The following is a 26,584-nucleotide window of genomic DNA, read 5'->3' on the forward strand; positions in this document are numbered from 1 at the left end:
GACATTTGTCTAGTCGGTGCATTGTGTTCATTTTGTTGCATTTTTTTGTGCGTCGGCAGAAGTAGGTATAATTTTCTCTAGATATGGGGCGGCCCAAAATAACTATTAAAGACCGTGCGACTACAAAGAAGAAAAATTTTATGTAAGTGAATCGGGAATTTTAATTTGTGGAATATGTAATGTAAGGTTGGAATGGGAGAAGAAAGATAACTTGGACAAGCACTGTCAGTCAGGTGGGCATAAAAGCAAAAAAAATCTGTTGAAAGTGACCCTCAGTTCAGCAAGCGGCAAGCCAGTTTGTTTGAAATAAATGAAAATGCAAAGAAAGCCAAGCAGAAAAAATCAGAATTTGTCATGGACACTGTGAAGACATTCCTTCAGGCAAACATACCACTACATAAATTAGATAATCCAGCAGTGCGTGAATACTTGTCAAAATATGTTAAGGGATCTGGTGACTTGCCAGCGGGCGACAAGTTGAGACAGTTTATGTAGAGAATTTGGCGAAGATGAGAGAGAGAGACTTTGCAAAGAATTTGAAGGGGAAGACATTGTAATAGTTGCTGATGAAACGACTGACATTCAAGGACGATGTGTTTTTGCAGTATTGTTTAGAACTGTAAGCAGTACAGCAAAACAAAAGGTTGCTCTTGCCAGTTGCTCTTTTCTTGATACAGCTACAAGGACAACATGTAGTCAAGCCATAGTAGATACTGTTCAGAAATATTGCATTTCATATGATCACATTGTTGGTCTGGTGTCAGATTCAGCTCGGTATATGAATACCTGCTTCTCTACTCTGAAAGTTCTTGTTGGAGACCATTTGATACATTTTAAATGTTGGGCCCACAAGATTAGTCTCATTGGAGATGTCTTTATGACAGAACTGTCAGAACTTAACAGGCTTATTGTTAACCTGAAAATGTCCTTTCTTCATGGCAGAAAGATAAAAAATTTGTATATTAACTTTCTGATGTCAGAATACCCTGAATTACCTCCTGTGTTGTTTCCAAAACCAGTCATCACAAGATGGAATTCGTGGTTTAAGAGTGTTGTTTATCTTAACAAATACCTAGATCCTCTTACAAAATTTCTTTCTCAGTATGAAGATAAAAATGCAAGTAGTCTGTTGGTATGCGAAACACTCCAAACCCCAGAACTGGAAATGCAGGTAAAGACACAGATCACATTCGTTTCTGAAATCTGTCAACCTCTGATGACACTGATTACTATTTTTGAAGGCTCTGAGTACCCTTGTGGTCATATCTGGGACCACCTTGAAAGAATAGATTTGTCATTGGGGAGACAAGCAAAAGGATTCTTCCCAGAAAAAACTGCAGCATTTTTGTCTCGTTGCAACAACACAGTGATGAAGGCAAAAATGACTGAAAACCTGAAAAATGCCTGTACAAAAGCGCACATGAAGCTTGTACTGCACATGGGTCCATGTGAAGCCAACAATCTATACAGGGCATCAGGCAAACTCTTCAACCCAACTGTTGCAGGACAAGTAGTGCAGGTTAATGAAGCATCTGTTCATGCAAACAGATCATTACTGCCTGCATGCAAATCTGTGGATTTGAAATTTATGGAAGGCTACCTATATTTCCATGAGCAGTTGGTGAAACAGCTTAAAGAAGGAGCCAAAGTTGATGTTCTTCAGATTTTGTTGGCAATGCGACCAAACTTTGAAGAATTTTGCTGTGCAGCTATCAAATCTCTTTGGTTACCAGTCAACAGCATAGATGCTGAAAGGTTTTTCAGTAGCTACAATATTGTGCTTACCGACATGAGGAGGAAACTGACAGAAAATAACTTGGAGACTTGTGCTATGTTAAAGTTCAACCAGTAGGATTAATAATATTTACACTGTGGGTGTAGTATTGTAATGAAAGTGAGTGCACATATAGGTATGGGTAAACTGTTGACTGACAGTACACAGGAAAAATGTATATTTTAAAAATTATTTTTTTCAAGCTATAAATAGTATAACATGTTTATATCTTAATTTTATAGATGCTGCAAAATGCAAATTTTCTCAATGTATATGTGTTACAAAATGCTATTTTCCTAATTTTATAAATACTACAAAATGCTATTTTCCTAATTTTATAAATGCTACAAAATGCTACAGACCACAAAATAAATGCTATGAAAGGTGTTTGTAAATGCTCTTTTAATGTAGGGTCAGGTGGGGTAATTGGGAACAAAATTGGATGGTTTTACCTTCTCGTTAACACCAGGACCATGCAAACCATGTTAACACCTTTTTTTATGCATACACTTGTTAATACACATCTTATTTAACTTTCCTACATGTCTTATATAGAAATCGGTTTTTCTGATGGCCTTATTTTTCATGTTCACAATTACCCCATAGGGTAGGGGGTAATTGGGAACGGTTACTTTTTCACCTAGGGCTATTATATGAATCAAAATCCTCATTAAGAATGATTTTAAAGCCTGTTATGTCTCTGACCAACTTAGAACAATTTAGCTCTTTGTTCACAATTACCCCAAGTAATGTTCACAATTACCCCAACTCATCTACTCATCAAGAGGTTACCACATAAACTTGACTGCGAAAACGGGAAAATTATGCACACTTTGATGGGAACCAATAAGTTACAATAATGTTCAACAGAATATTTATTGGGTATAAAAAAGTAACATGAAAGTAATGTGCAAAGAAAAAATGAAATGTTTGTAAGACTAGGATATTCTGAGGAACACATAGCCAACTCTTCAAATTACATTAAATTATCATACATAATTTTACATTACCTTTACACTGACACGACCGTTGAAGTTGTACAGTTTTTTTCAACTTTCTGTAATGCATGATGGGGTAGGCAAAACAGCTTTCACTTGCTCCATGTTGACGGAGAATTTGTCGTTTTCTATCAACGTGAACTTAGATTTGGATCCATCAGTACTTTTTAGACCAGTAACCTCCAACTCTCCAGCTACTACTGCATCCACTCTACAGGCGTAACAGAAATGGGTTTTCTTCCTGAGACCTCTTTTTAAGTCCACAAGCACGTACATGGATGGAACTATTTCTGAAGCAGTTGGTACCAAGTAGGTAACTTCTTCTAGTATTCTGTTCTCCATATTCTCACGAAATGCATCTAAATCATCATCACTATTGTCGTCACCATAGTTGATGATCTCTTCGGTCTCTTCCTCATCTTCATTTTCGCTGTTATTAATCTTATGGGTTTTGTGTCTCTTGTCTGGTGCATTGCCTTTCTTGACTGGTTCTTTAGTTTTTTCGGTAGTTGATCTCTTGGTTGTTTTTTTATGCTCAGCTTCTTTGAATCTTTTCAACACATATTCAGAAGTTAAAACTTCCCAGTAGGTGTGGTGTTTTAGCCAAGTCACTGCTTTTTCAGGGTGTCTACAGAAGTGACAAAATCAATTTTAGTGACTTTTTAGTGACCTTTTCAGTGACTTTAACTGACCTAAATGGCAACAATTTTTTTCAGATTTTATTTTTACTTTGTACTTTTGACTAAACTTTTACAAAAAAATTACACATTAGGGATAACAATTATGCCTAAAAACTACCAATGACCACCAAAATTTAAAATGACATGTTATCCTAATGATAAGATTGTATATTTACTATATACTTACTTTCTTAAATTAAAAAAATTCTACAACATGATTTGCCTACACTGATAAAACACTTCAACGGTAGGCTAATATATATTATTATTGATGGGTAGATGTTATACTAGTTCGTCAACTTCTGGCAATGAATCGTCTCTTTTTTAATGTTCATCTCACAAATAAATAGTGTCTATAAAGTCCTAACTGGCCTGTAATCTGATATGAATGAATAGAAAAAGACACACTTAATTTTGTAAATGATTGCACACAAAGTTATACCTATGTATATCAGTCTTCTAAACAAAAACACACCTTTTTTTACTTTTTTATCTGTTTTTTCAGATTTTTTATCTTGAGTTCCAGTGTCTTTATCTCTTCCTTACTCTGCTCCACAATTCTTTTTTTACACATTTCCAGTTCCTTCAATTCTGAGGTTTTTCTTTTCTTCTCTTGTTCTTCTGCACTCTTTTTCTCCTGTTTGGATTTTAGAGCTTCTTGTCGTCTCTCAGATGCATTTCTAACAGCCAAAATTAAAGATTTTGTAATAACCAGGTCAGATAATTTCCCAACTAAAGAAATTGCATCATAAATACTGCGTAGAGCAACTAGAGAGTCTTCCTCTAAATTCTCTACAAGGCACTCCTTGTTGACAGAGAAGCCTCTTTCTACTGCAGCATTCCCATGATACATGACTAGTATTTTCTGGAAAAATGTAATCAACCTACTACTGTCCATTCTGGAATCTGTATATAGATTGAAAAGGAATGTATCTAATTTTTGTGTTTTCCTGTCAAATTTTTTTACAGCATTTTGGACTTCTGGGTTTTCACAAAATCGCAGGTACTCTCTCTTGACACAGTCTGCATCTGATGCTGCAATCTGATTCTTTTCTACAAAAGCTTCAAGTGCAATATTAATCCTAGAAGTTCTCAAAACTTCACTTAAAATAATAGTAGGAGACAGGCAGGATGCTCCCTTAACAATTTTAAATTTCAAAGGGCATTTCAGGCAGAGTTTGCCAAAAAGATGTTGGAGGAATGTTTTGCACTCATTTTTGAAGAGCATGATTTCAACATCTTTACAATTCTTTAATGCAGACTTTGCACCAAATCCAATGTCTACATTTTGTACAGATTTCAGAAGTTCAAGATCTTTTGGATTGAGAGCAATCATTTTGGTTGCACTGCTGCAATCAGCTAAAACAGACTTCTTGAAAAACCTACAAGCTAAGCTATACACCAAAGAGTGTAGTTCCTCATACAGAAAAGGTAGCAATGGGTCATTTGACTGAAATATAGTCAAAAAAGGTTCCAACTGCAAGGAAACTGACAACATGAACTCTAGTTTTGGCAAAAGCAATGGATCAGCCAAAAATGATTTTATCATCAAAAAGTTCTCAGAGTCAGGTGGATGCTTTTCAACAGCAGCAACATACTTCTTTAGGAACTGCAACATCTCGATGGCCCTCTTCAAAACTATGGAATTTTCCACCCATCTTATTTGACAAAACTTCAAGGGAAACAGTACAGAGCTAGTGACCTTTGTGTAAGCTGAACGCCTTGATGGAAAGTTCTTGAAATATTGGTACAGAGCACGAAGAAACTCGTGTACTTTCCAGCCAGATTCTTTATGAGCTGTCTTGTAAGCCCCTTGCACAATGTGCAGAGAGCATGTCCCAACATCAAATAATTTTCTTTCATCACCATCATCTGAAAAACACTTCTGCTGTATATCTCTGAGAAACTTCAAATTTACATTAGGACCATCTAATGAAATCTGAATGATATTCTGTAAACTCATTCCCCATTTAGTGATCCCCGACATAAATGCATTGACCAAGTCCTCTGCAGTGGCACTGTTTAGGAAGACAGACGTTAAATAACGTGTACTGACTTCCCCTTTAAGATGATCCCAGTACCGAACAACAAGATCCATTTGACTTTTCTGAGCAACTTGATTTAAACTTTCGTCAAATGAAACTGTGTAAAACTGTACCATTTTAACATCATCAACAAGATTTTTCTGAAAAAAGGGCCCAAGTCCATAGGTAATCACATATGATAATTTATCTTTGTGCATTTTGAAATTTTGGGCCACTGCACTGTCTGCAAACATCAAAGCAAACAAATCACTTGTACTGCCACCACTTCTTTTGGAAGTGTGACACATAACACAATTTAAAGACCAGAGTATTTCTGCCTTCGTAACTTCATCTTTAATAAGATATGGTTTGATGTCTGCAATAGGCTTACAATCTGAAATACGGGAACAAGTAGTGCCTGCAACTGATGAACTGGTAGGGCTTAATTCACAGGTCAACGTATCAAGAGTTTTTGATTCAGGCTGTGTACTGGACGTACTTGTCTGGGCCAGTAAAGTAGAAGCACCAGAATTGCCAGATGTACTTGGTTTGGATAAATCATCTTGATACCATGCTGTGTCTCTCTGTTCTGTGTTTAAGGATAGTTTACTGGAGAAATTTATTCTCGACTGTTTAGCAGAAAGAAAGCCAGCCACTAACTGCGAGTGACGTTTCCCTTTTTCATGTACTTTTACCGAGTTGACCCCTGCATGAGAAACATCAAAATCTGTCCTACAAGTACTGCAATGAGCTCTGAATTTGTCACTTTCAACTCGCCTTAGCCACATTTTCCACGTACTTGCAAATGGTTGGTCATACCAACTTTCTTGAAAGCTACACTTCCCTGGCATTTTAATTCAACCTTAAGAGCCAACTGACCTATTTACATTATAGAGAAACCTGTAGTTCAAGTCCAATTTAGTGAAAAACCAACTTCAAGTTCTATAACACAAATTAAGGTTCATTACTCACAAACTTCTGTTTATTCATTGAGCTAGTTTTTTTATTATTTCGAAATGGCAAAACAGGTTAAGCACACATTTGTACGTAATTTGCGGCACTATCACATTCCTTCGATTTTCGGCAATGTATATGCAAATAACGATCAAGAACACGTAAACAAAAACACATTTTGAGTTATTTTATGACACACACGAAGTCCCGTACTTTACTGCATAGATAAGTTCCCAGTGATATTATTTACTTAAGTTTTTACCAAGTGTGACAACAAATAAACGCGGAGGCGGAAAGCATCGTTAAAGCAAAAAGTGGTACGTACCGTATTTACTCGCACAATCGTCGCAGAAATTTTTACCAATTTTTTTTTTAAATGTAAAACTCGTTTATGACAAGAAATTACCATTTATTTATTTAATTAACATGAATACGAAGTTTTCTGATGTGTAAATTCTCTTTCAGTTAAATTTTCAATCATTTTTTTCCGTCGCCGCTGTGTTTGGTTATGTTGATGCATGTATAGTGTGTGAGCGCACGTAGTCAAGTACGGATATCGATAGGTCGCCGCTGTGTTTGGTTATGTTGATGCCTGTATAGAATGCGCGCACGTAGTCAAGTACGGATATCGATAGGTCGCCGATTGCATTCAGCGCGCACATTCTGCCTGGTTCCAAGTAAACTATATTTGATAGCCCGCACTCACATTCCTTCCTCCCACACGGCCACGCCACATGAAAGCAGGCTGTTCCATTGTGTTTACGGCTGTTCCGAACGCGCCTGTCGCCGTCATTAAATTCGTGTGCGATAATTATGCGCTGGCGACGATTATACGAGTAAATACGGTAGTATACTGTAACATCTATGGTTTGAAAACCTCTGAATTCTCGTACAAATACAAGACTATTCATACGTCAGGCAATGCTAGACTCGTACGGCCTGTGTCCTAAAAAACGTAACAACGAAAACGAACATAGCACGACAATCAGCTTGGCATGGCATTGAATTTCACCACAGTGTTTAATGGTATCTTATTTCAGCACTTTGTTCTTCTATTGCAGGCCAAACCTTACTAAAGAAAGAAAAATACGGCAATTGAAATATTTTTCGTGAGCTTGTACCGAATTCCGTGACTTTTTAGTGACTTCGTGACCTCGCATCGAAATTCGTTACTTTTACGTTACTTTCGGGACTTTCGTGACTTGTAGACACCCTGTTTTTTATGGGGCTTCCAGATGAGGTTGAGGCTGCAGTGGTTTTGGTGATGCTTTTAGAAAATATTTCTATAAAGTCTACATTATATGAGTTTTGGTTACACTGGCCTCATTTATATCAGCATCTTTTTTCTTCAATCTTAAATCCAAGACACCAAACGACATTTCATCGGTAGGGAAGATTTCCCCACAGAAATAAGGAATGTTGCATGGATTTTCTGGTTCTTCATGTACAATCGGGAAATAACCTCAAACTTTCCCCAGAAGCTCAGAAAATTGATCTTTCTTCAACCGACTAGGCCCTTTCCCCATTTGAGTTTTTCCGTGGTCAACAAGCACTTTTTCCCAAGCTTTTTTAAGAGGACCAAGCACTGTTTTGTCCAAAGGCTGTAGGCGGTCTCTTAAATGGCTGGGGAATTTGACTAAATGCACATTATTCTCGATAGCTAACTGAATTATTCTCAAACTTATGTGACTCGCGTGACCATAAAAAAGTAACACAGCGGTTTCATAATCCAGTTCATTTTCCTTTCGAGTTTTTTCGACATATGGGATGAACAAACAAAAAAACCACTGAAAAAAGGCGGCTTCTTCCATCCAGCCATTCGAAGTTGCGGCGTACATAGTGCCTGGGAACTGTTTTTCAGAAACCCAACGTGGTTGCACCGAGATACCTTTAAAAACTATTAGAGGAGGGAGGCAGTCCCCATTTGCTGCAACACAGGCAAGCACTGTGGTTGATTCTCGCCCTGATCCATCTGACACTCTATTAAGGGCTTGGCCTTTGGCACCGATTGCTCTAAGCCGTGATGGATCAGAGGAAAAGCCACTTTCATCAGCATTGAACACTAAACATGCAGTAACTAATAAGCAACAATTAATACAGTGAAGGACACTTACATGTGAAATCCGTAGTCACTAGGCGCTATTAACTGACGGACGTAAAATTCATTTTCAAAACATTGTTGCACTGTTTCTAACCTTACCATAGCACTGTCAGCTGAAGACTGGAAAAAAGCGGGAACTCGTTCTACCACTTCATAGAGATATTGAACTAATAGTTTACACAGCTCTTTGGTTCTCCAAACCCTCACGTCAGCGCTAGTGGCGCCTGTTCCCATTTACCCCTGATTCCCAATTACCCCACCTGACCCTACCTCTACCAATGTACGCTGGCCTAACGAACCTGTCGGCGTCTTTAACCTTTTGTTGCAGTTCGAGCAAATTGCTTCGCCGTCACCTTGCTCAAAATATAACCACAAACCACTTCTTTTACATTTTGCTTTGTCTGCCATTTTAGCTCACTAAAAATATGCCAAATTTGGAGAATTCCCAAATAAAACACAATATTTTCACACTGTTTTTAAAGATTTTGTGAAGCATGCGTGACGTTATACTAAGTCGATTCGTGTGTGAAAATCGCGTGTTCGATATTCATTTTCGACCATTGGCAGAATAGATTTATGAATGAAGTAAACAAACCATACGTAATTTTCTGCTTATTTTCGTTTTGGCTGCGTGCGTCGAAAGTTAAAAATGCGGCTCATATTAGATGTAACCAAATTCTTATTGTTAGATTAACGGGATTTTAATATTTACGTCGTACAAATATCGGCCAATCAAAAATATACAAGATAAAAAGTAACAAGTATTTCTATTTTTTTTCAGAAACGATTAGATTCAAGATCTCGAATCGAATAATAAATTATTCGCGAACATTTTTTCGATTTCGAATATTCGCAGACCCTTAGGTTTTGGGGCTTGAATGGAAGGGAAAACAAAAAATTTTCGAGTTTGGGTGGTTTTTGACTTATGGAGGTTCCACTTAAAGACGTTCTACTGTAATTATTTTTCTTTAAAACCATTTCAGCACCAAATATTAAAATGATCACTGCAACTGATAAATTATTTTAGCAACTGTTTAGCCACCGTAGTTCTCCATTATTAAAAATGTGCAAAATAAAGGATTAAAACTTTTCAAAATCCATGATTTTGTGTTGTTAAATTTCTCTCTCCTGCAGTGATCTTTAACAGTTCTGATTGTTTTCTTTCAACTGATTTACATCTGTGAACATTTACATTGATATAAAAACACTGATTATAAGATATTTTGTTTATTGTAATTCAAATTCACAATAGATTTGATAATAATGCACACTATCATGATAATAGCAAATGCATTAACACAAATGTGAAAAATGCATTTTGTACAAAAATTTGTTTACACATTTGAAGCAACATGTTATGCACAAACAATAAATATTTGTCATTCAATTTAATAACTTTATATATTCATAAATACAATTTTTATCTAACTTCTTTTAAGTGAAACATATTTATGTAAAAGTATCAAAAATATAACGAGAAATTAGCTTCAGTATACTAAAGACAAATAAAATTAAAATATTTTGAATAATATGGTTGGCTAGCCTGCTTTAAATTATTTACTTCAACATGGTGCCATGATTGCTTGTTGGAATGAAAACATTATTTTTACAAATGGTGAGAAAAGTTTCAATAATGTGTTTATTAGTGATGGTTCGAATCCCATTTTTCTCGAATCCGAATCCCAAACAGTACCTCGAATCCACCCCTCGAATCCGAATCCAGTTCTCAAGGGTTAATTATAAAATAATTTATAAGTTAAGAGACAAAATTAAACATTATGCAGAATTATTTAACCCTTTAAATTTTTATTTTAAAAAAACAAGGATTTTGACACGGTCTGGATCAAGACGATTCCGTTTTTGGTCACATCTTTCCTGCAGTGCTGAACAAACGTTCAGAGAACACTGTCGCAGGTGGTGAACACAAATATTTTTTGGACAGTTTATGTAGCCTGGGTGAACACGCAGACTGAGTTTTCCAGTATTCCAGGATGTTTATTTCTGGGTTAACTGTAGGATCATGTAAGAATCTGGTCACTTCATCAATTGCTGTAGAATCCGACTTGGTGGATTTAGGCATTCAGGCATTATCTGCGAGTACAGTGATTCATGTATCCACGGAAATCGAAAACGAAATTCAACATCCGACGGAACAATATTTCGTAGTTACCAACTTGACATTTGTTTAAAGTCCCAAATGAAGGTAAACGCTTTCCTGAAATATTGAATGGAAACTGAAAGGTGCCTGCCATCTTGGCTTCAATGGTTTTAGGCCATAAGGAATATTGTCGTGTGTCTTTTAAAATTAAGCCTCACTAAAGCAGTGATTAATATGCCCGAAGTTAAAAGTGACGGGATATTTTCTCTAGTTTACCCATTAAAATTCTTTATATTAATATTAGTTATTTTTTGTGTTGCTCAAAATGATTGGCTAACAAATTCATTGGTTGGCCATCATGGAATTCTCAGATAATACATATTTTAACGTTAATAGTCTACACAAACAAAAATTGGTCCTAAAAAAATTCATAAATAGAACGTGTATCAGAATATTTAAAATTGAATGCGATTAAAATAATAATTTTATAATGTATTAATTTTTGTCATTCATTATTTAATTGTTATTACAGTAGAACCCCGATTTTGCGAACACGGATTTAACGAAAACAGCGATTTAACGTAAAGGTTTTCAGGAACCATCAAAAAAACACCAATTTATTAAAATAATAAAATATAGATTTCCAAAAAATGAAAGTAAATAGTAATGGAATCTTATTAAAAATTACACTTTGTGGTGTCAGTAATAGAATGGAGGTACTATATATTAATATGTGCCTTTGCATCATCTGTCCAAATACGAAAAAATTAAAAAAGTTGTTCAAATTGCTTAAAAACTTCGGGCGCTGTAACTGAATTGCGTAGGTGCGTGCCATTGCGCGCGCCTGGATAGATAGACTGTCCGCGACACATGACGTCATGAAGGGTTTCTTTGTCCGCATCCCCCTCCCCCTCTTCAAGGCTTGACTCACCACGTTATCTTCCACTCACGCCCGCATAGTAACAGTGCTAGGCAATAATCACACGTTTCCAAATATTCCCTTTCCCATCCTCCAGGTTTTTTCAACTTGTGACCACGTCACACCAATACGCCATTATCATTATTCTCTAGAGGTGTAAAAGTAACGAAAAAAAGCGTCCCAGTATGTGTTCGTTACCATAACAATTAGTGCTCGTTACTATCGTATCACGTTACATTACTCGTTACTTCTGATACCGCATAACATGCTATGTTATGTTGCAGCAACGAATCGAGTCGTATTGCGTACGCGTACAGTATGACGTCGCGTAAATAATAATAAATAGAATATAAACAATTAACAATATTTGATAATTAACAGTTTTTGTTAACCAAGAAACAATTAAATCTCATTAGAGCGGCATTTTTATACTATCTCTTTTAAGATAAGAACAAAAAAAACCGTGAAAATACGCGATTATAAAAACATATTTCTAATTTGTAAACAATACTTTCTTACGTTGTTTCTGTTCCAATCTCAAACTTTGTCTACACACACAATACCTTTAATAAACAGTAAAAAACTTTGACGACGAATTTCCAAATTATACTTTACTTAATAAACAAACATCGTTCTTTGTAACGCAAATTCATCGAATATGCGCGCGCATGCGTAAAACATACGAAAAATGCGAGTAACGAGATGCAGCCGTGTGTAACGTTTCGTTACTCGTTACTAGATGGCGCACCTGTTACTCGGTACCGGATACATACGGTTTGCTACAGCTTTATTATTCTCAGTAAGAGCGTTGTGCGCGGTGTTTAGTTTTTGGAATACGTTTTTTATAAGTGCTGCGCAGCTCAGCGAACAAAGAGAGCCAGCCGGCGGCTACGCCGCGCCGTAACAGCAGCTGACCGAGTACAATGACCTTTCTCCTCGTACGGCGCGCTATTGACGGAAATTTTGCATCAATTTGCGGCCAATTTTTTTATTTTTTATTTTTTACTGTGACGCAATGTGTATGTAGCTCGTATTTGTTATAAACGCTGCAGGTTGCGACTGTATTTTAATACACTTTAACGTATTTCTTACACTTTACATATTTTTAAACTTTTATTTTATGCCTCATTTTTCATGGTTTCTGAAAATCTGTATGTACGACCGAGGTGTACGTACGAACCGGGGGCCGTACGAGCGAGATTAAAAGACGTTGAAGATGTAAAGTTGACGAAGTCTGAGATAGCACGGCAGCACAAGATATCAGCGTCGACCCTGTCTACGATATGGAAACGGTAGGGACGCGATTATGAGTGCGGGGGTCGTTGAAAATCGGAAAATCGGATTTAACGAAACATCGATTTAGAGTAAACATTTTCGGTAACCATAGCACTTCGTTAAATCGGGGTTCTACTGTACTACATGTGTGACCGTAACTTGTGATGAAAGTCTGCATTATTGTTATATTACTAAGTAACAGATTTCTCGGTAAAGTTATTTAAAAAAAAAACAAGATTCATATAACTAGTCTAGATCCTAAATGTGCTTTATTTTATTTTTTAGCATATTCTGAGAATACATTTGTGATTTATGCCTTATTTAATGCCAATGTAGCGACAATGCATCCATGTTCATGAATGAATATAAAGTAAGTTTCCCAAATCAGTACATGCTTCATAATTTTTTTATATAATAACGAATTAAAAGTACAATACAGTAGAACCTCGTTAATCCGTGATGCGCTAATTCGGGAATCGGAAAATCCGGGACGATTTAAAAGAGAAGAAAAAATAGAGAAGTAAAAATTGTCAGCGCTTAAAATTAACGTCAGGTGGGCTGGGCCGGCAAACACTGCAAGCCATCGCGTGGGCTGCCAAACTCTGAAACGCTGTTTGTACCAACCCTTTGTGTCGCCCCCCTTTCAGCTGTCACATTTGTCACTCTTTAAACTTGAGGGGGATGTCCTGACTTCTGCTTCTGCTTCCGGTCTCCCTTTGTTTGTTTCCCCCTGCCAACGCCTGGCTGGCGAGTGACGTGTCTGGCTGGCATTCCGCTGTATGAAGGGAGGGGGGGGGGAGGGGGGGGGGAGGGGGTGCAATGCCAAGGGCAGCACAATATTATCTTTCTTTCTTCGGCTTTTGTAAATGACCGTGAACTAATGGCTAGGCAGTGCTGTATTTTTTTAAGGCGAGACACTTATTCGAAGACGGCCGGCCCTTACTGTGAACGGATTATCAGGGTTTATTTTTATTTTTTACAGGATTTCAATTATCCGGGCATCGGCGGGTCCCAATTAACATGTGGAATTAACTATTTTTTATCCATCTGCTGCCAAGGCGCAGTAAGACTCGGGAGATGTTACGTCACATGACCTTGGCGTTAACCCAGCTGCACGCCGGTGTCTGAGAAGCTTGACAAGACCTTCCGGGCTTTTAATCGCTAGTCCGTGAAATTTGGTAATCCGTGAATATCTCGGTCCCGACCATCACGTATTAACGAGGTTCTTCTGTACCTCAATATGATGTGTTCCAAGGAAAACGTAAACAGGCCAAGTAAATTGTAGGCCTTTAAGTTTTTAAAGTACCACATTTACATCAATATTTTTCCTCGAATCCCTAATCTTTTCCCTCGAATTTCGAATCTTTCGAATACTAGAGATTCGGTGGGATTCGAGGATTCAAGGATTCGACCGGCCCATCCCTAGTGTTTATTAAATAAAGCTGTTATATTGAAATTGAAATGAGGTTACAATGTTTTTCCTGCAAGTACAGAAATCTAACTTTGGTTAGTACATTATTACGGATAAATAGAGATGATTGTGGTTGTGATCTAACCTTAAAATTATTTGTATATTAGTGGTAGCCGAATTACGTAAACATTGTCAGCTTACTGGCTGAAAAATACTGCAATTGTGAAAAGAATTAATTTATGTGAATCTTTTAAATCCTAATTATCAACAGTTCTTATGACTTACCATTCTAAATATGATACAATTACTCATATGGTATCATTCCTCCTTACAGCTACAGAATCGATGAAATCAAAGCACCAAAGAATTGCCATGCCCATCCCTAGTAAGGATGATTGGTTAGTTTAGTTCAATGTTACATTGGTAGTTTCTACTGGGCCAAACCTACACAATGTGTACATTTCTAAATGTTGTAATAACAACTTAAGTACCTATATGTAAAGAAGGGATGGGGCTAAACATATGTAAAACATTTAATGTGTCTTCCCATACCATTAATGATTACAATGAACGAACGAAAAGATAGGTTAATTCCGTATTATTTTTCATATTTGTACCAAAGTTTTATTTGTTTGACATAATTTAATAATCCACAAAAAAATTTGGTGTGTTATTTCAAGTAAAATCAATTATACAATGCACAGTAGCTTCTCTTGTAAACAAAGCCATCCTATATTTTTTTACAAAATAACCCAAGATACAAGATGTATAACTTTGGTTTGATTGCACTGCACAGAGTAATGTAACATGTTTATGGCATAATAGGGGAAAATAAAAAATACATTTTAGATATTGAAATGTTCTTGTTACTGAAATTTATTTCCTGTGTTGCATCTATGATGTACCGTATGTATGCTTGATGTTTTCAGAAATGATGACAAGCAACTTGTAGAAATAGCTGCGTTTCATGCCAAAAATTAGTATGTATTTTAACAAATTTTTGTAGATGTTAGCATGTATCACGATTAAATAGCAGTTATTGCCTAATACATCCTTCACTATACACGAAAATATCCTGTCCCTATGTATCGCATAATACATATAGTGGCTTTCACGTGCATGTTCCTTACTGTGATTTAGAACGTGCCACTTAGGAACACACACAACAGTGTGAAGGTAAATAGGAGGATGGCAGGCGTGCAGGCCGACACGCAGTTAGAAGCAGTCCTCGAGCCATTCGGGCTCGCACTTTAAACGTCACGTGGGGCGTAAACTATGCGTGCAGGCAGGCAGACATGCATGCATGTATGTATGTATGTATGTATGTTTGTTCTGGGAACATCAGTCACTGGTAGTACGGTACCATTTGGCAAGAAACGAGATCATGGCAGATTTACCAAGTTGCTGAAAGGAGTATGTAATCCATTTTTATTTAACTTAATGAAGAAAAAAGGCATATCTATTTCTGTGGTGATACTGGTTTAATATGTATATGACTTTGTATGTATATGACAAAAATACAAAGCTGCCCTATTTATTGAAATACTTACTTGAACCAATAAAATTGATAAATCTAATCATAATTTATCTATCTTCTACTAAATGTTTTTTTTTTATTATTTAAAATGGATATGATTTCCTTAACCTAAAATTGAACCTTTGTTTAGTTTGCAGTTTTTTTGTACAACACCCCAGCTTTACTCAAATTTATGAGCATCAAGTTGATTCACAAATTTGGAGCTTAATAATAAGTAGTGATGGATCAATTACTGTTTTTCCCCAGTTCTTGGTTCGGTACCGGTTCTCGGTTCTGACTTCAAAAATAAAATAAACATTATTCATACATTATTTATGAGGTGTTTCAAGTAATGAACTATTTATTGTTTCGGCTACAAAAAAGCACTAAAAAGCCTGTATCTAGACTTCCATCTTCAACAATTTATTGTTTATAACACTGAAAAATAATAGTTTATTTGTATTGTTTTTTCCTCAATGTTTTTGTTGTATGCTTACAAAGAAATGCATTGGCATAATGTTTGTCTTTAAAGAGGCTATCAAAACAAATTAAAAGGTTTAGTACAGTTTTCAAGCTACAGCAAACACACCAACCTATTGCATATGTACCGTATTTACTCGCATAATTTCCGTAGTAATTAAGCTACAATTTTTGACAAAAAAAAATGGGGTGCGGACATTATGAGGTGAAGTCCGAAAAAAAAAATTTTTCCCACAAAATTTACATGTTTTGTGTAGAGTAAAAAAATTGTTCTCTCATAATTAGTTCACCCTTCACTCGGCCCAGTTGGAAAATATTAACGGCGGCACACTACTTCGCAGAGCGCTGGTGACTGGCGGCCCTCCGCAGCGGACGTGAGAAATGTGACAGGTGTCGAGATAATTGGGTGCCAGCAATTAGCGGAAGTCGCCACTCATTTTTTTTTTCTTCTCTCACTCGCGTGTGCACTCTTACGTTCAGAAGCCACAGCCAGCCTACACAAAATAAATGCTTTGCGTGAAAAGATATTTTTTTAATCTTTCATTGAGATGGCCACTAACGGCACGGGGCAGATGTCTAATGTCTGCATTAGCCGGCACTGGCGAGCCTCCCTCCCTGTCCCTTGCCCACTTTGTGTATAAAAAACGTTACCGGCACACGTCTGTGCATGCGAGTACCCTCCTGCCCTGCTTGACTGAAGCGGGGGAAGGAGTGCAGAGCATGGAAAAGGCTGAGCAGAAATTTTTAACGAAAACAAAGCAGAGCCTTGTCTTCCTGACATGTAAGAATTTATGTATGTCCATTATGTTAAAGCTGACGTTTTCTTTACGTTGCGTATCACATCTTACATGAAAACAAAATTAAAGCCTCTCAGTGACCGCTCCGGAGAAATGAACTCAAGGTCAAAGCATTGTTGACAGCGTCGGTAAATTTCCATACCGTTACTGTGCCTTTCAGGGGTGGCCAAGGTTGCTTTGTCTGGTGCGGACTTTATGCGGATTTTTAAAAATTCCATTTCAAGTATTTAAAGAGAAATGTGCGGACATTATGCGATGGCGGACATTTTGCGATTAAATACGGTAATATGTATATGTATTAGTGAAAAATAATTCTAAATAATATAGAGAACCTTTAATAAAACTAAAATTTACTATATTAATCTAGCAATTATCTCAAGAAAGCTACATACACCCTCCTTTAAAACATAGGAATAAAAAGAAAATATTACAATAATGGAAATAAATTAAATTGATGGTGAACTTTCAAAGTATTAAAATAATAAATTTTCTACATCAAATTCAGTTTGTTTGCAGTCAAGTCAATTACTGCCACACTTCTGATGACATTTCTTACACAATTTGTACTGTTTTGCCGGAATAATTATACCTTACAAGTGTCAACAAGCATTTCGTTTGTCCAGTCAATAGTAAAATACATCTACCATCCATACACCACTTTGCAAAAAAAAAAAAAAAAAAAAAAATCTTTTATCACGTGTCCGCGGGATCTTTGTCAACGCTATTACCACTAAAAACAGACGTGCCACTTTCAAAGCAATCCCGTTTGCCTAAAAGAGAAAGTTACTAGCCATTCCACTAGATGGCTGCAGATGCAGTGAACTTACACTCCACAGCACTGCACAAATAGCATAAAATGTTAGAATGCCGAAAATTATTACGGAAATATTTGAAATCAATCATCAATTCTATTAAACAAATATACTTTTGCACTTTTAATTGTTCTTTGTACACCAGTCACTCATACTTACGTGTCAACGACTCAATTAGCTGTTTATTTTAAAAACCGTTGAAACAAACATGGCGTCTTTCTGTTCTCATCTTTCTGCTGCGGCACGTTATACAGTTGCACACATCTATGAACTACTTCTATGGCACCTTCAACTGTTATGTTTTGATTGTAAAACGTACTTTGTTTACAGATGTGACGAGAACATTAAATATTTTCACGTGTTTTATCGTTAGAGATGAATATTATTCCACAGAAGTCCAAAAAAATAATTCATTTGGGAATTGAACGTGAGTTGAGCCATTTCATGCTGCAGTTAAGTTGTAGTGAAGGACTATTTTCGTAAAGGGTTTTGCTATACTGCCGGTACCGGTACCGGCACCGACATTTTAGCTGCGGTTCTCGGTGCCGGTTAAAATGCTGAGAACCGTAGGAACCGTAAACCGAGAACCGGTACCGACCCATCCCTAATAATAAGCCTACTGTGCATAGCTATGTGATGTCAAACCCTACCAAAATACAAAATTGTAGCTATACACCACACACAATGGTTACTTGTGACACTTATCACAGCCAGTGCACCATTTTTTTTTCTTCCCCCAATTTTCATAATTCATTTGCATATTTCTCTGGTGCATCAAAACATGGATTGCACGCATGCTAGATGTACAGTGAAACCTCTATTTAACAAATCTCATGGGACCAAAATTTGTTGTGTTTGTTGTAAAGGGGTTTGTTAAATGGAGGTTTCACACTATATATTTCTAGTCATCATAAAGCTTCACATAAATGGCTAGAACTGTCTTTCTGACTGTTTAATACAATATGAGGAACTAAACATAAAAAAGTACATAGAATACACTTGTTTAATGGCCAACCATTTGATGCTTGGAAATTATCAATTCCCATCCCCAGTGCTTCCTGGCGTGCCTTTTCTTGTAAAATTGGCCCAGAGACGTTGATGTTAGATGCCCTAGCCTCCATTAGCCAGTCAAAAAGTATCTTGTCCAAATCATCATTTTTACATACTTTCACAATTTTTGATTTGTTCCTACCAGAGAAGCGTTTTCGATCTGTTCCCGGTTGGATAATATGGTCGAAAGTGTAGACGCCGGGATGTCCAAATGTTTAGCTACAGTGGAATACCGGTACAACATACCTCACTTTAACGTATTTTTCACTTTAACGTATTTTTTTCAAATCCCCGCCAAAAAGTGTATGTTTACAATGCAAAATTGTTTCAGTTTAAAGTATCTTAATGTTCACTATAACGTATAATTTTCACTGGCAGCTTGGCACTGCTGCCACAAAACTTACATAAAATAGTAAACAAACGTCGAGCTAAATAGCGAATGTGATCGAAAGAATAAACAGAAACCACTTACACCACCGCACCGTAAAATATAACCTCTAAAAATAATCAAAACAAACGTTTGTGCGCCTGTACCATAGATGAATATACATACGTACGCAACACGTAATGTATACAACACATCAGCATTCGATACATCGAAACACAAAGCGCGAGGTAAAAGTGTATTTAATTCAGTGGAAAGTGTCCCGCTAATGTACGTATGGTTAAATCCGTGCCGTGATTACTGTTGAGTGTTGTTTGGAATTCATTTTCATGTTACTGTTTTTAGACGCCACGTGTTAGTGCTACAATGAGTGAATCTGGAAATAAAAGAAAAAGAAAACAATTCACGCTTAAAGAAAAAGTGGAAATGCTTAAAGAACTGGATAAAGGTAAAAAGCAGGTTGAAGTTGCGAAGTCATACGGCGTTGCGGCGACGACTGTAAGTACAATTGTGAAAGACCGTGCAAAAATTGAAAAAATGTACGACGAATCTTTGTTTGATTGTGACCGCAAAAGGCTTCGTTCCGGAGATCACCAAGGTCTAGAAGAAGCTTTGAACAAATGGTTAAAAGAAACTCGTTCAAAAAATGTTCCAGTAAATGGTCCCATGCTACAAGCAAAAGCAAAGCAATTTGCTTTGCTTATGGACATAACGGACTTCCAAGCCAGTTCAGGGTGGTTGCATCGCTTCCGGGAACGACATGGCATATCATGGAAAGTTGTGTGTGGGGAGGATAAGGATGCAGACACAGAGGCGGCAAACCAGTGGAAGGAAGAAAAGCTGGAAATAATTTTTAAGTCTTACTCAATGGATGATATTTTCAACGCTGATGAAACTGCTTTTTTTTACAAGCTTTTGCCAAACAGAACAATGGCGTATAAAGGTGAGAAGTGCACTGGAGGAAAAAAAGCAAAGGAAAGGTTGTCTGTCTTGTTCTGTTGCAATGCCACTGGCACAAAAAAACTGCGGCCCCTAATCATTGGCAAACACAAGAATCCCAGGTGCTTCAAGGGAGTTTCTTGTCTTCCTGCAGATTATGCAAATAACACTCGTGCATGGATGACAAGAGAACTTTTCTCCAATTGGTTGGTTAAAACCGATAAAGAGATGCAAAAAGAAGGAAGAAAAATTCTTTTGTTGATTGACAACTGCGCAGCACACAGTGTTGATGTTAGATTGGAAAACATCAAAATTATGTTTTTGCCTCCAAACTGCACTTCTCAGTTGCAGCCACTTGACCAAGGCATTATTCAAAATGCCAAGGTCAATTTTCGAAAACGCCTGGTCGAAAGGCTGCTCATCAATTTGAGATTGAAATTGCCCACCAACATCAATGTTCATCAGGCTATTGAGATGATCACCGGTGGCTGGTGGAATGTCCAGAAAGAGACAATTGCTAACTGCTGGAGGAAGTCTGGCATTGTAAACTGTAATGCTGATGAGATCACTGCAACATCATCAGACCAGGATGCAAGCCAGACTGCAGCTGCAGCACAAACATGTGAAACCAATGATATTGACCCCCAAGTATGGCAGGAAGTATCAGCCTCCATGCAGTTTGATGCTGTATCATTCACAGACTATGCCTCTGCTGATAACGAAATAGAAACAACACCAGGGTTGACCGACAGTGATATCATCAGTGAAGTCATTCAATCACAGTCATCAAAAGCTGAATCAGATGATGATTCTGACTGTGAAGAGCTACCTGTGACTGCAACGGAAGCTGTTCTGAGTGTAGAAAAACTAAACAAATTTATCTCTAAACATGAAAAGGTCCCAGAAGAGATCAGGAAATCTTTGCACAACATAGAACATTTTGTTCAACAGAGCATCATTAAAAATCAAAAACAAACTGAAATAACAAAATTTTTTAAAAAATAAATGAACTTTTGTTTTGCAGAAACTGATGTAATGTATTCGCCAATGTTAATGCCATGTGTTGTTATAACTATTTTTGATTAATTTTATGATTTTTTTTCTTTGAAGTGATAATATGTATGTATTTATCAGTACTTAGTCATAAATGTTAATGCCATGTGTTATAATTATGTTTTTTTTTCTTTAAAAGTGATAATATGTATGTATTTTTCTGTACTAAGTCATCAATATTAATGCAGTGTGTTATAATAATGCTATTTTTGATTCATTTTGTAATTTTTTATTTGAAGTGATTATATGTATGTATTTTTCAGTACTAAGTACTTTCAGTACTAAGTATAAAAACTGGAGGTCCCTGTAAGTACTTAGTACTGAGATTCTACTGTATATCATTTTTTTTTCCACGTTTATCAACTGCATTTAAAATTTCTAATTTTATTTTAATGTCAATCTGTCGCCGCTTTTTAGGATTAGAATTCATTTTACAGTAGTACCGTGTTGATTTCCGTAACTACGTGTGGAAATAAATAAACAGTGAAAACTGAAAAAATGGAAATTGTACTACACCATAGTTAAAAATATTTGCGTGTGTGCATCTCTAACCATAGAAACGCAAAATATACCAGTTGTTCGTCTTGCCAGAGCGATGGTACGTGAGGTTTCCGCCACTAGCACTAAATGTACCCGCCATTTTGAACAAAGTGTGGAATGTATACACGACATGTGTCATCCATGATGCTTTGTTTATTTATTTATTTCCGCGATGGTGCATATTATTTTAAGGTTATACACACGTATTTTTAAGCAGTGAATGCAAAAAAATTAGTGGATGTCTTGTAGATGTTTATTTTTGCGTGTTTTTCAAAAGCGGCAGTTCGTTGTAAAGGTAATTTCACTATTTCGGAACAAATAAAATTAGGTATTTAGAGGTTAAAACAGCATTGATCTTATGGAGGTCCAGCAGGACCAAAATTTTATTTCGTTGCATGGGGTTTTTCGTTAAATAGAATATTTGTTAATGGAGGTTTTACTGTATTGTGCTCAAGCACGTGTACTCATTCACAAAGTAAATACTGTGTTTTATCGCATAATAGTTGCACATTTTATACTAAAATCAAGTGAAAAGTGGGCTGCGATTTTACTGCGAGAAAAGGATTTTGTTGAAGTAAAGTTATTCATTAAAACAAAACCTATTCATGGATAATACGTTTACTTAAAACGTCAAGTATACAAAAGCACACCAAACAATTTAAATTAGTAAGACATGAAACAAAACATATTTTGTTCAACTTTAAATAGATAAACAAAATGCGTGAGCCAGAACTCAAGCATAAATATCGTCATACTACACACTAACCACGAAAGAGTGCAGACTATCAAGCATAGTTTACTCGGCACTAGATAAAGCAAGTGTGTTGCATGCCCTTGGTGATATATCGAATTTGACTACGTGCACGCACTCTATATGGGCAATAAAATAACCAAATGTGTTAATGCCAACTAGCGCTGGTTACATTTTTATAGGCAGTACACCGCAGCGACAAAGATGAACAGATTAAGGCTATAACATTTGAAAACGTCTTTAAAAGAAAATTTCCACATTAAACAACTTCATATTTCTGATAATTAAATAAGTAAATGTAATATCTAAACAAATAATGGATTTCAACTTTGAAATACATTGTTTTATATGGGAAAAATTATAGGCAACATCTTAAATGGTAAAATTTAACGTATATCTTATTGAGAAAATGGTGGGACCGAAACATTTGACCCTATTGAACGGGAAATCATACTTCTTAAAAATTACTGTATTTTCCCCATTATAACTACCAAACTGCCTGACAGCAACTTGAAAACTGATTGTTGTTGCACGGTGCTTTATCCTGTCATGTTTACTAGCTAAACAAGCTACAAATGTGCTTGGAATCTAACAGTGGAACCCAAAAACATCATGCCAATGTTTTTTCTCTCTCCATTTTTGACACCTTGAAATAATGGTGTAACGGTTATGCGATAAAACACGGTACCATGTGTAATGGATGTTATTGGTTGCACCTATGATCAAATTTACTTGATCTCCCTAAAATTTGCAAATGTAGTTATAAACATAACACACAATAAAGATAGTATGTTGGAAGAATACCATTGTGGTAGAGTTGTAAGTTCACAAGCTTCACACAAAGGATACCCAAGTTAAATTTCTGGCAGGGTCAAACTTGATTTTATGCAAGTTGTAAATGTTATCGATGTGATGGGAGGCTCTGAGTTTCCTAGAAATTCTCCTACCCTCATCGTCTCTATACCACACACACTGGCAATTACCGATACGATGGTAAACAGCATGACTACCATGAAATATAGCAGGTAAATTTTTGAATTGCTGCCACTAACTATAAAACCGCAAACATGTCATGTCCCTATTTACAGCACTCAAACTTGACTCTATAAATAAATTTCAATAACACTCACTGTATATGCAAGTGTGACTGTAATTTTAGGACATTAATATCTTTACTTTTTTAATTCAAACATGTGTAATTTCAATTAATTCAACTTAAAGGCATAATGTTACCAACTCAACAATTTAAGACAATGCATTTTTATCAGTTTGTGGTAGTTTAAAATCTGTGACTATTATTTTTAGTTCATTCAATACTAATTCCTCTTTCCCTCTTCAAATTCTCCTTCAATTGCTAGTTTACTGCTACACTCACAGTTTTTGTATTTGAGATGTGAACGTTGAGAGCATGCTCTATAATATTGTTTATTTCTATGACCGCAAGCTCTCAGTGTATGATAATAGACTCTAGAGCAGTGTGTGTGCTCAAGAGTATTTTTTTCCAACACAACCATAGATAAACTCAGCTACAGCCAATAACAAAGTAGGCATTTTATTCAAGACAGAAATTTTTCTATCCACTTTCATTACATACATCAATTACATAGTAACATATACTTTTGTCATAAGGACACAAAAACCAGACATAAATATACTTACTGATAATCGCACACAATAAAATATCTAAAGATGTGCATTCACTGTGCATTCACAGAAATCATGCAAATTATTTTTATTTATTCTTTTGTGCATGAATAACAAAAAGTATTTTTATTGGATTAAATGTGTGATTATTTCTCTCAGAATATTTTTGGTATATTGTTCTATGTTTACTAACAGTATAGTAAGCCTAGTGTAAAATTTTCCACTCACTTGTTTTTGAATATATTACATTATTCTAAAGCATTAAAGTAGGTACTATAAATATGAATGAATCTTACCTCACTTTAATACTTAGCATAAATCCTTAAAATTGAAATTCAGAGAATATGAATCTCTGGAGTACAGTAATCAATTCTGGTCTGATCACTATGGAATACTTATCACGGACAGAAGCTGCTGTATACTTAAGAGTAAGAGCTACAAGTTCTTACTTTTAAGTCATCCGAAACTATTCAACAAGCTCTATGTATTTTGTAGAACTTCAGCAATGTGCATCAAGTAAACTCGGAGAAGACAACTTGACATTCAGACTGTAATATTGCGAGTACACAACAAAAGAAGGGAACTAGAATCTATATTGGTGGTAGTTTCTGCAGCACATGGAAAGCGTTCACCTCAGTGCATGTTGAACAGGTCGCCAGCCGAGGGCAGCGGAGCCAACCCTCCCGTGACGTCCGGAAGCTGAGTGAGATCTGGTAGGTTCTGCAGGTGGGACTTGACTTCCTGTCTCACTGCGTACACTTTCTGAAGCTTCTCTGTGTACTCCTGCAAGCATTCACGCACACACACATACACCCTCGCTCAGATGGCAGCAGCCTTAACTCGCACACTTATTCCCATATAAGGGTAAAGTTGTGGTTTTATGTGGCATAGCTACACAGCAGGAATCCAAGTTTATTGTGACAGTAAACCACTTGGTTAAGAGTAAAAAATGTGTCGGTAATAAGTTGAGTTAAATCATCTCAAAATGAAAAAGACAGCATCACGTACCACATAACTGTGCCACTGTAATGTTCCTGTGTAAGTTTTTGCTAGAGGCAAGCTTATACATGTGGTGAATAATGATAAAAAACGAAATGACACCGTAATAGAATTCAATACATCACATAACACCAAAACCCAAGGCAAAACAATTAATGCAAAGAAATTCACCTGAATTACTTAGTTCTGTTTATGAAAATATTACATTAAATACAAAACAGCTTGGATAAAACTTTTATTTTAAAAAATTGTGTACTATTATTACAAATTAAATAGTTTATAAAGTATGTTTTTTCCATGTAGTGCAAGGTCTTACAACCAGCACATTCTGTATCATGGGTATGCAGTATTTGAGATTTTGCCAGATTATCGAACGTAAATGTAATTTTAAAAGGAATACAAAATAAAAATAATAATAATAATAAACAGTACAATCAAACTTCTCAATAACGGACAGCCATCGGAAATGGAAAAGTATCCTTTATTAAGAAATAGATTGTTTTACAGCAATCCCTCAACACGACTAATATTTTCCTTAGAGCTGGGCCGATCACCTATTTTGCCAATCATGCTGATGCTGATCATCTGCTGCCGATCTTCTGAGCCGATTAGAGCCTTTCAAGTACCTCTGAATTGATTAATTTTGTAATAAACAAAATTTTAAACAACCTGAAAAAAAATTGGAAATGTGTGGCCTATCCAAGCAACATCACAGGATTTAAAATTGACAGTTTTTTAATGTAAGTGTGAATTACTTAAGGAGAGAATTTCAGTAAATGTCTAGATAAATTAGTTGTCGTGTATCCTTGTACACTGGTACCGCCACGTGAAATTATAGCGTTACAAAAATTACACTTTGATTTTGATGGATCACTATAAACGGTGAAATATTCCAGACAAAACTACTTTTCTTTGACTTGATTACTTATAAATCACCACACACACGCACACACACTTAACTGCGTTAAAATGTAATAAGGTCAAACCAAATCTTCACCTAATCATAACTCCGTCATTCTGTGATCCGTGTGTGCCTGTAGACGTCAGCGATGATAATTTTATTGCCCGTCCTTCCCCCAGTGCCACCAACAAACTTTCAATAATTCCCAATTGTAAGTTAATTTGTGAATACGAAATACCACTAAATGGGGAACAAAACTCTTCATCAACCAGGTTTTTATAGAAAAGAAAAATAAGCTCTATTTCCTGCTAAACAGGATAAGAAATTTAATTTCGCTAAACAAAACTTTCAATAGGCCATATTTAGCAAGAAAAAACTAAATATATGAATTCCTGAAGAGGTAGTTGTTTACTAACCACGAGACTACTAGAGCCATTAATCCGTACGAATTCCGTCACTCTAATCTCTGGCGTCACATAACAA

At 36.2% G+C, this 26,584-nt stretch overlaps 1 protein-coding gene across 2 annotated transcripts in view; it reads right to left on the reverse strand.

The window, feature by feature from the left end:
* Positions 1–26,584, reverse strand: part of LOC134545821 (regulation of nuclear pre-mRNA domain-containing protein 1B) — a 78,641-nt gene that overhangs the window by 20,752 nt on the left and 31,305 nt on the right. The window contains exon 6 of one of the 2 annotated variants that reach the window (XM_063388637.1): positions 24,834–24,984. In XM_063388637.1, the coding sequence (XP_063244707.1) occupies positions 24,835–24,984 (150 nt within the window). In that variant the 3' untranslated portion in view covers position 24,834. Of the gene's footprint in view, positions 1–24,093; positions 24,985–26,584 lie in introns of those variants that run through there. The other variant, XM_063388638.1, reaches the window with a different exon arrangement.

This window comes from Bacillus rossius, chromosome 1, assembly GCF_032445375.1.
Source record: "Bacillus rossius redtenbacheri isolate Brsri chromosome 1, Brsri_v3, whole genome shotgun sequence".
NCBI lineage: Eukaryota > Metazoa > Arthropoda > Insecta > Phasmatodea > Bacillidae > Bacillus > Bacillus rossius.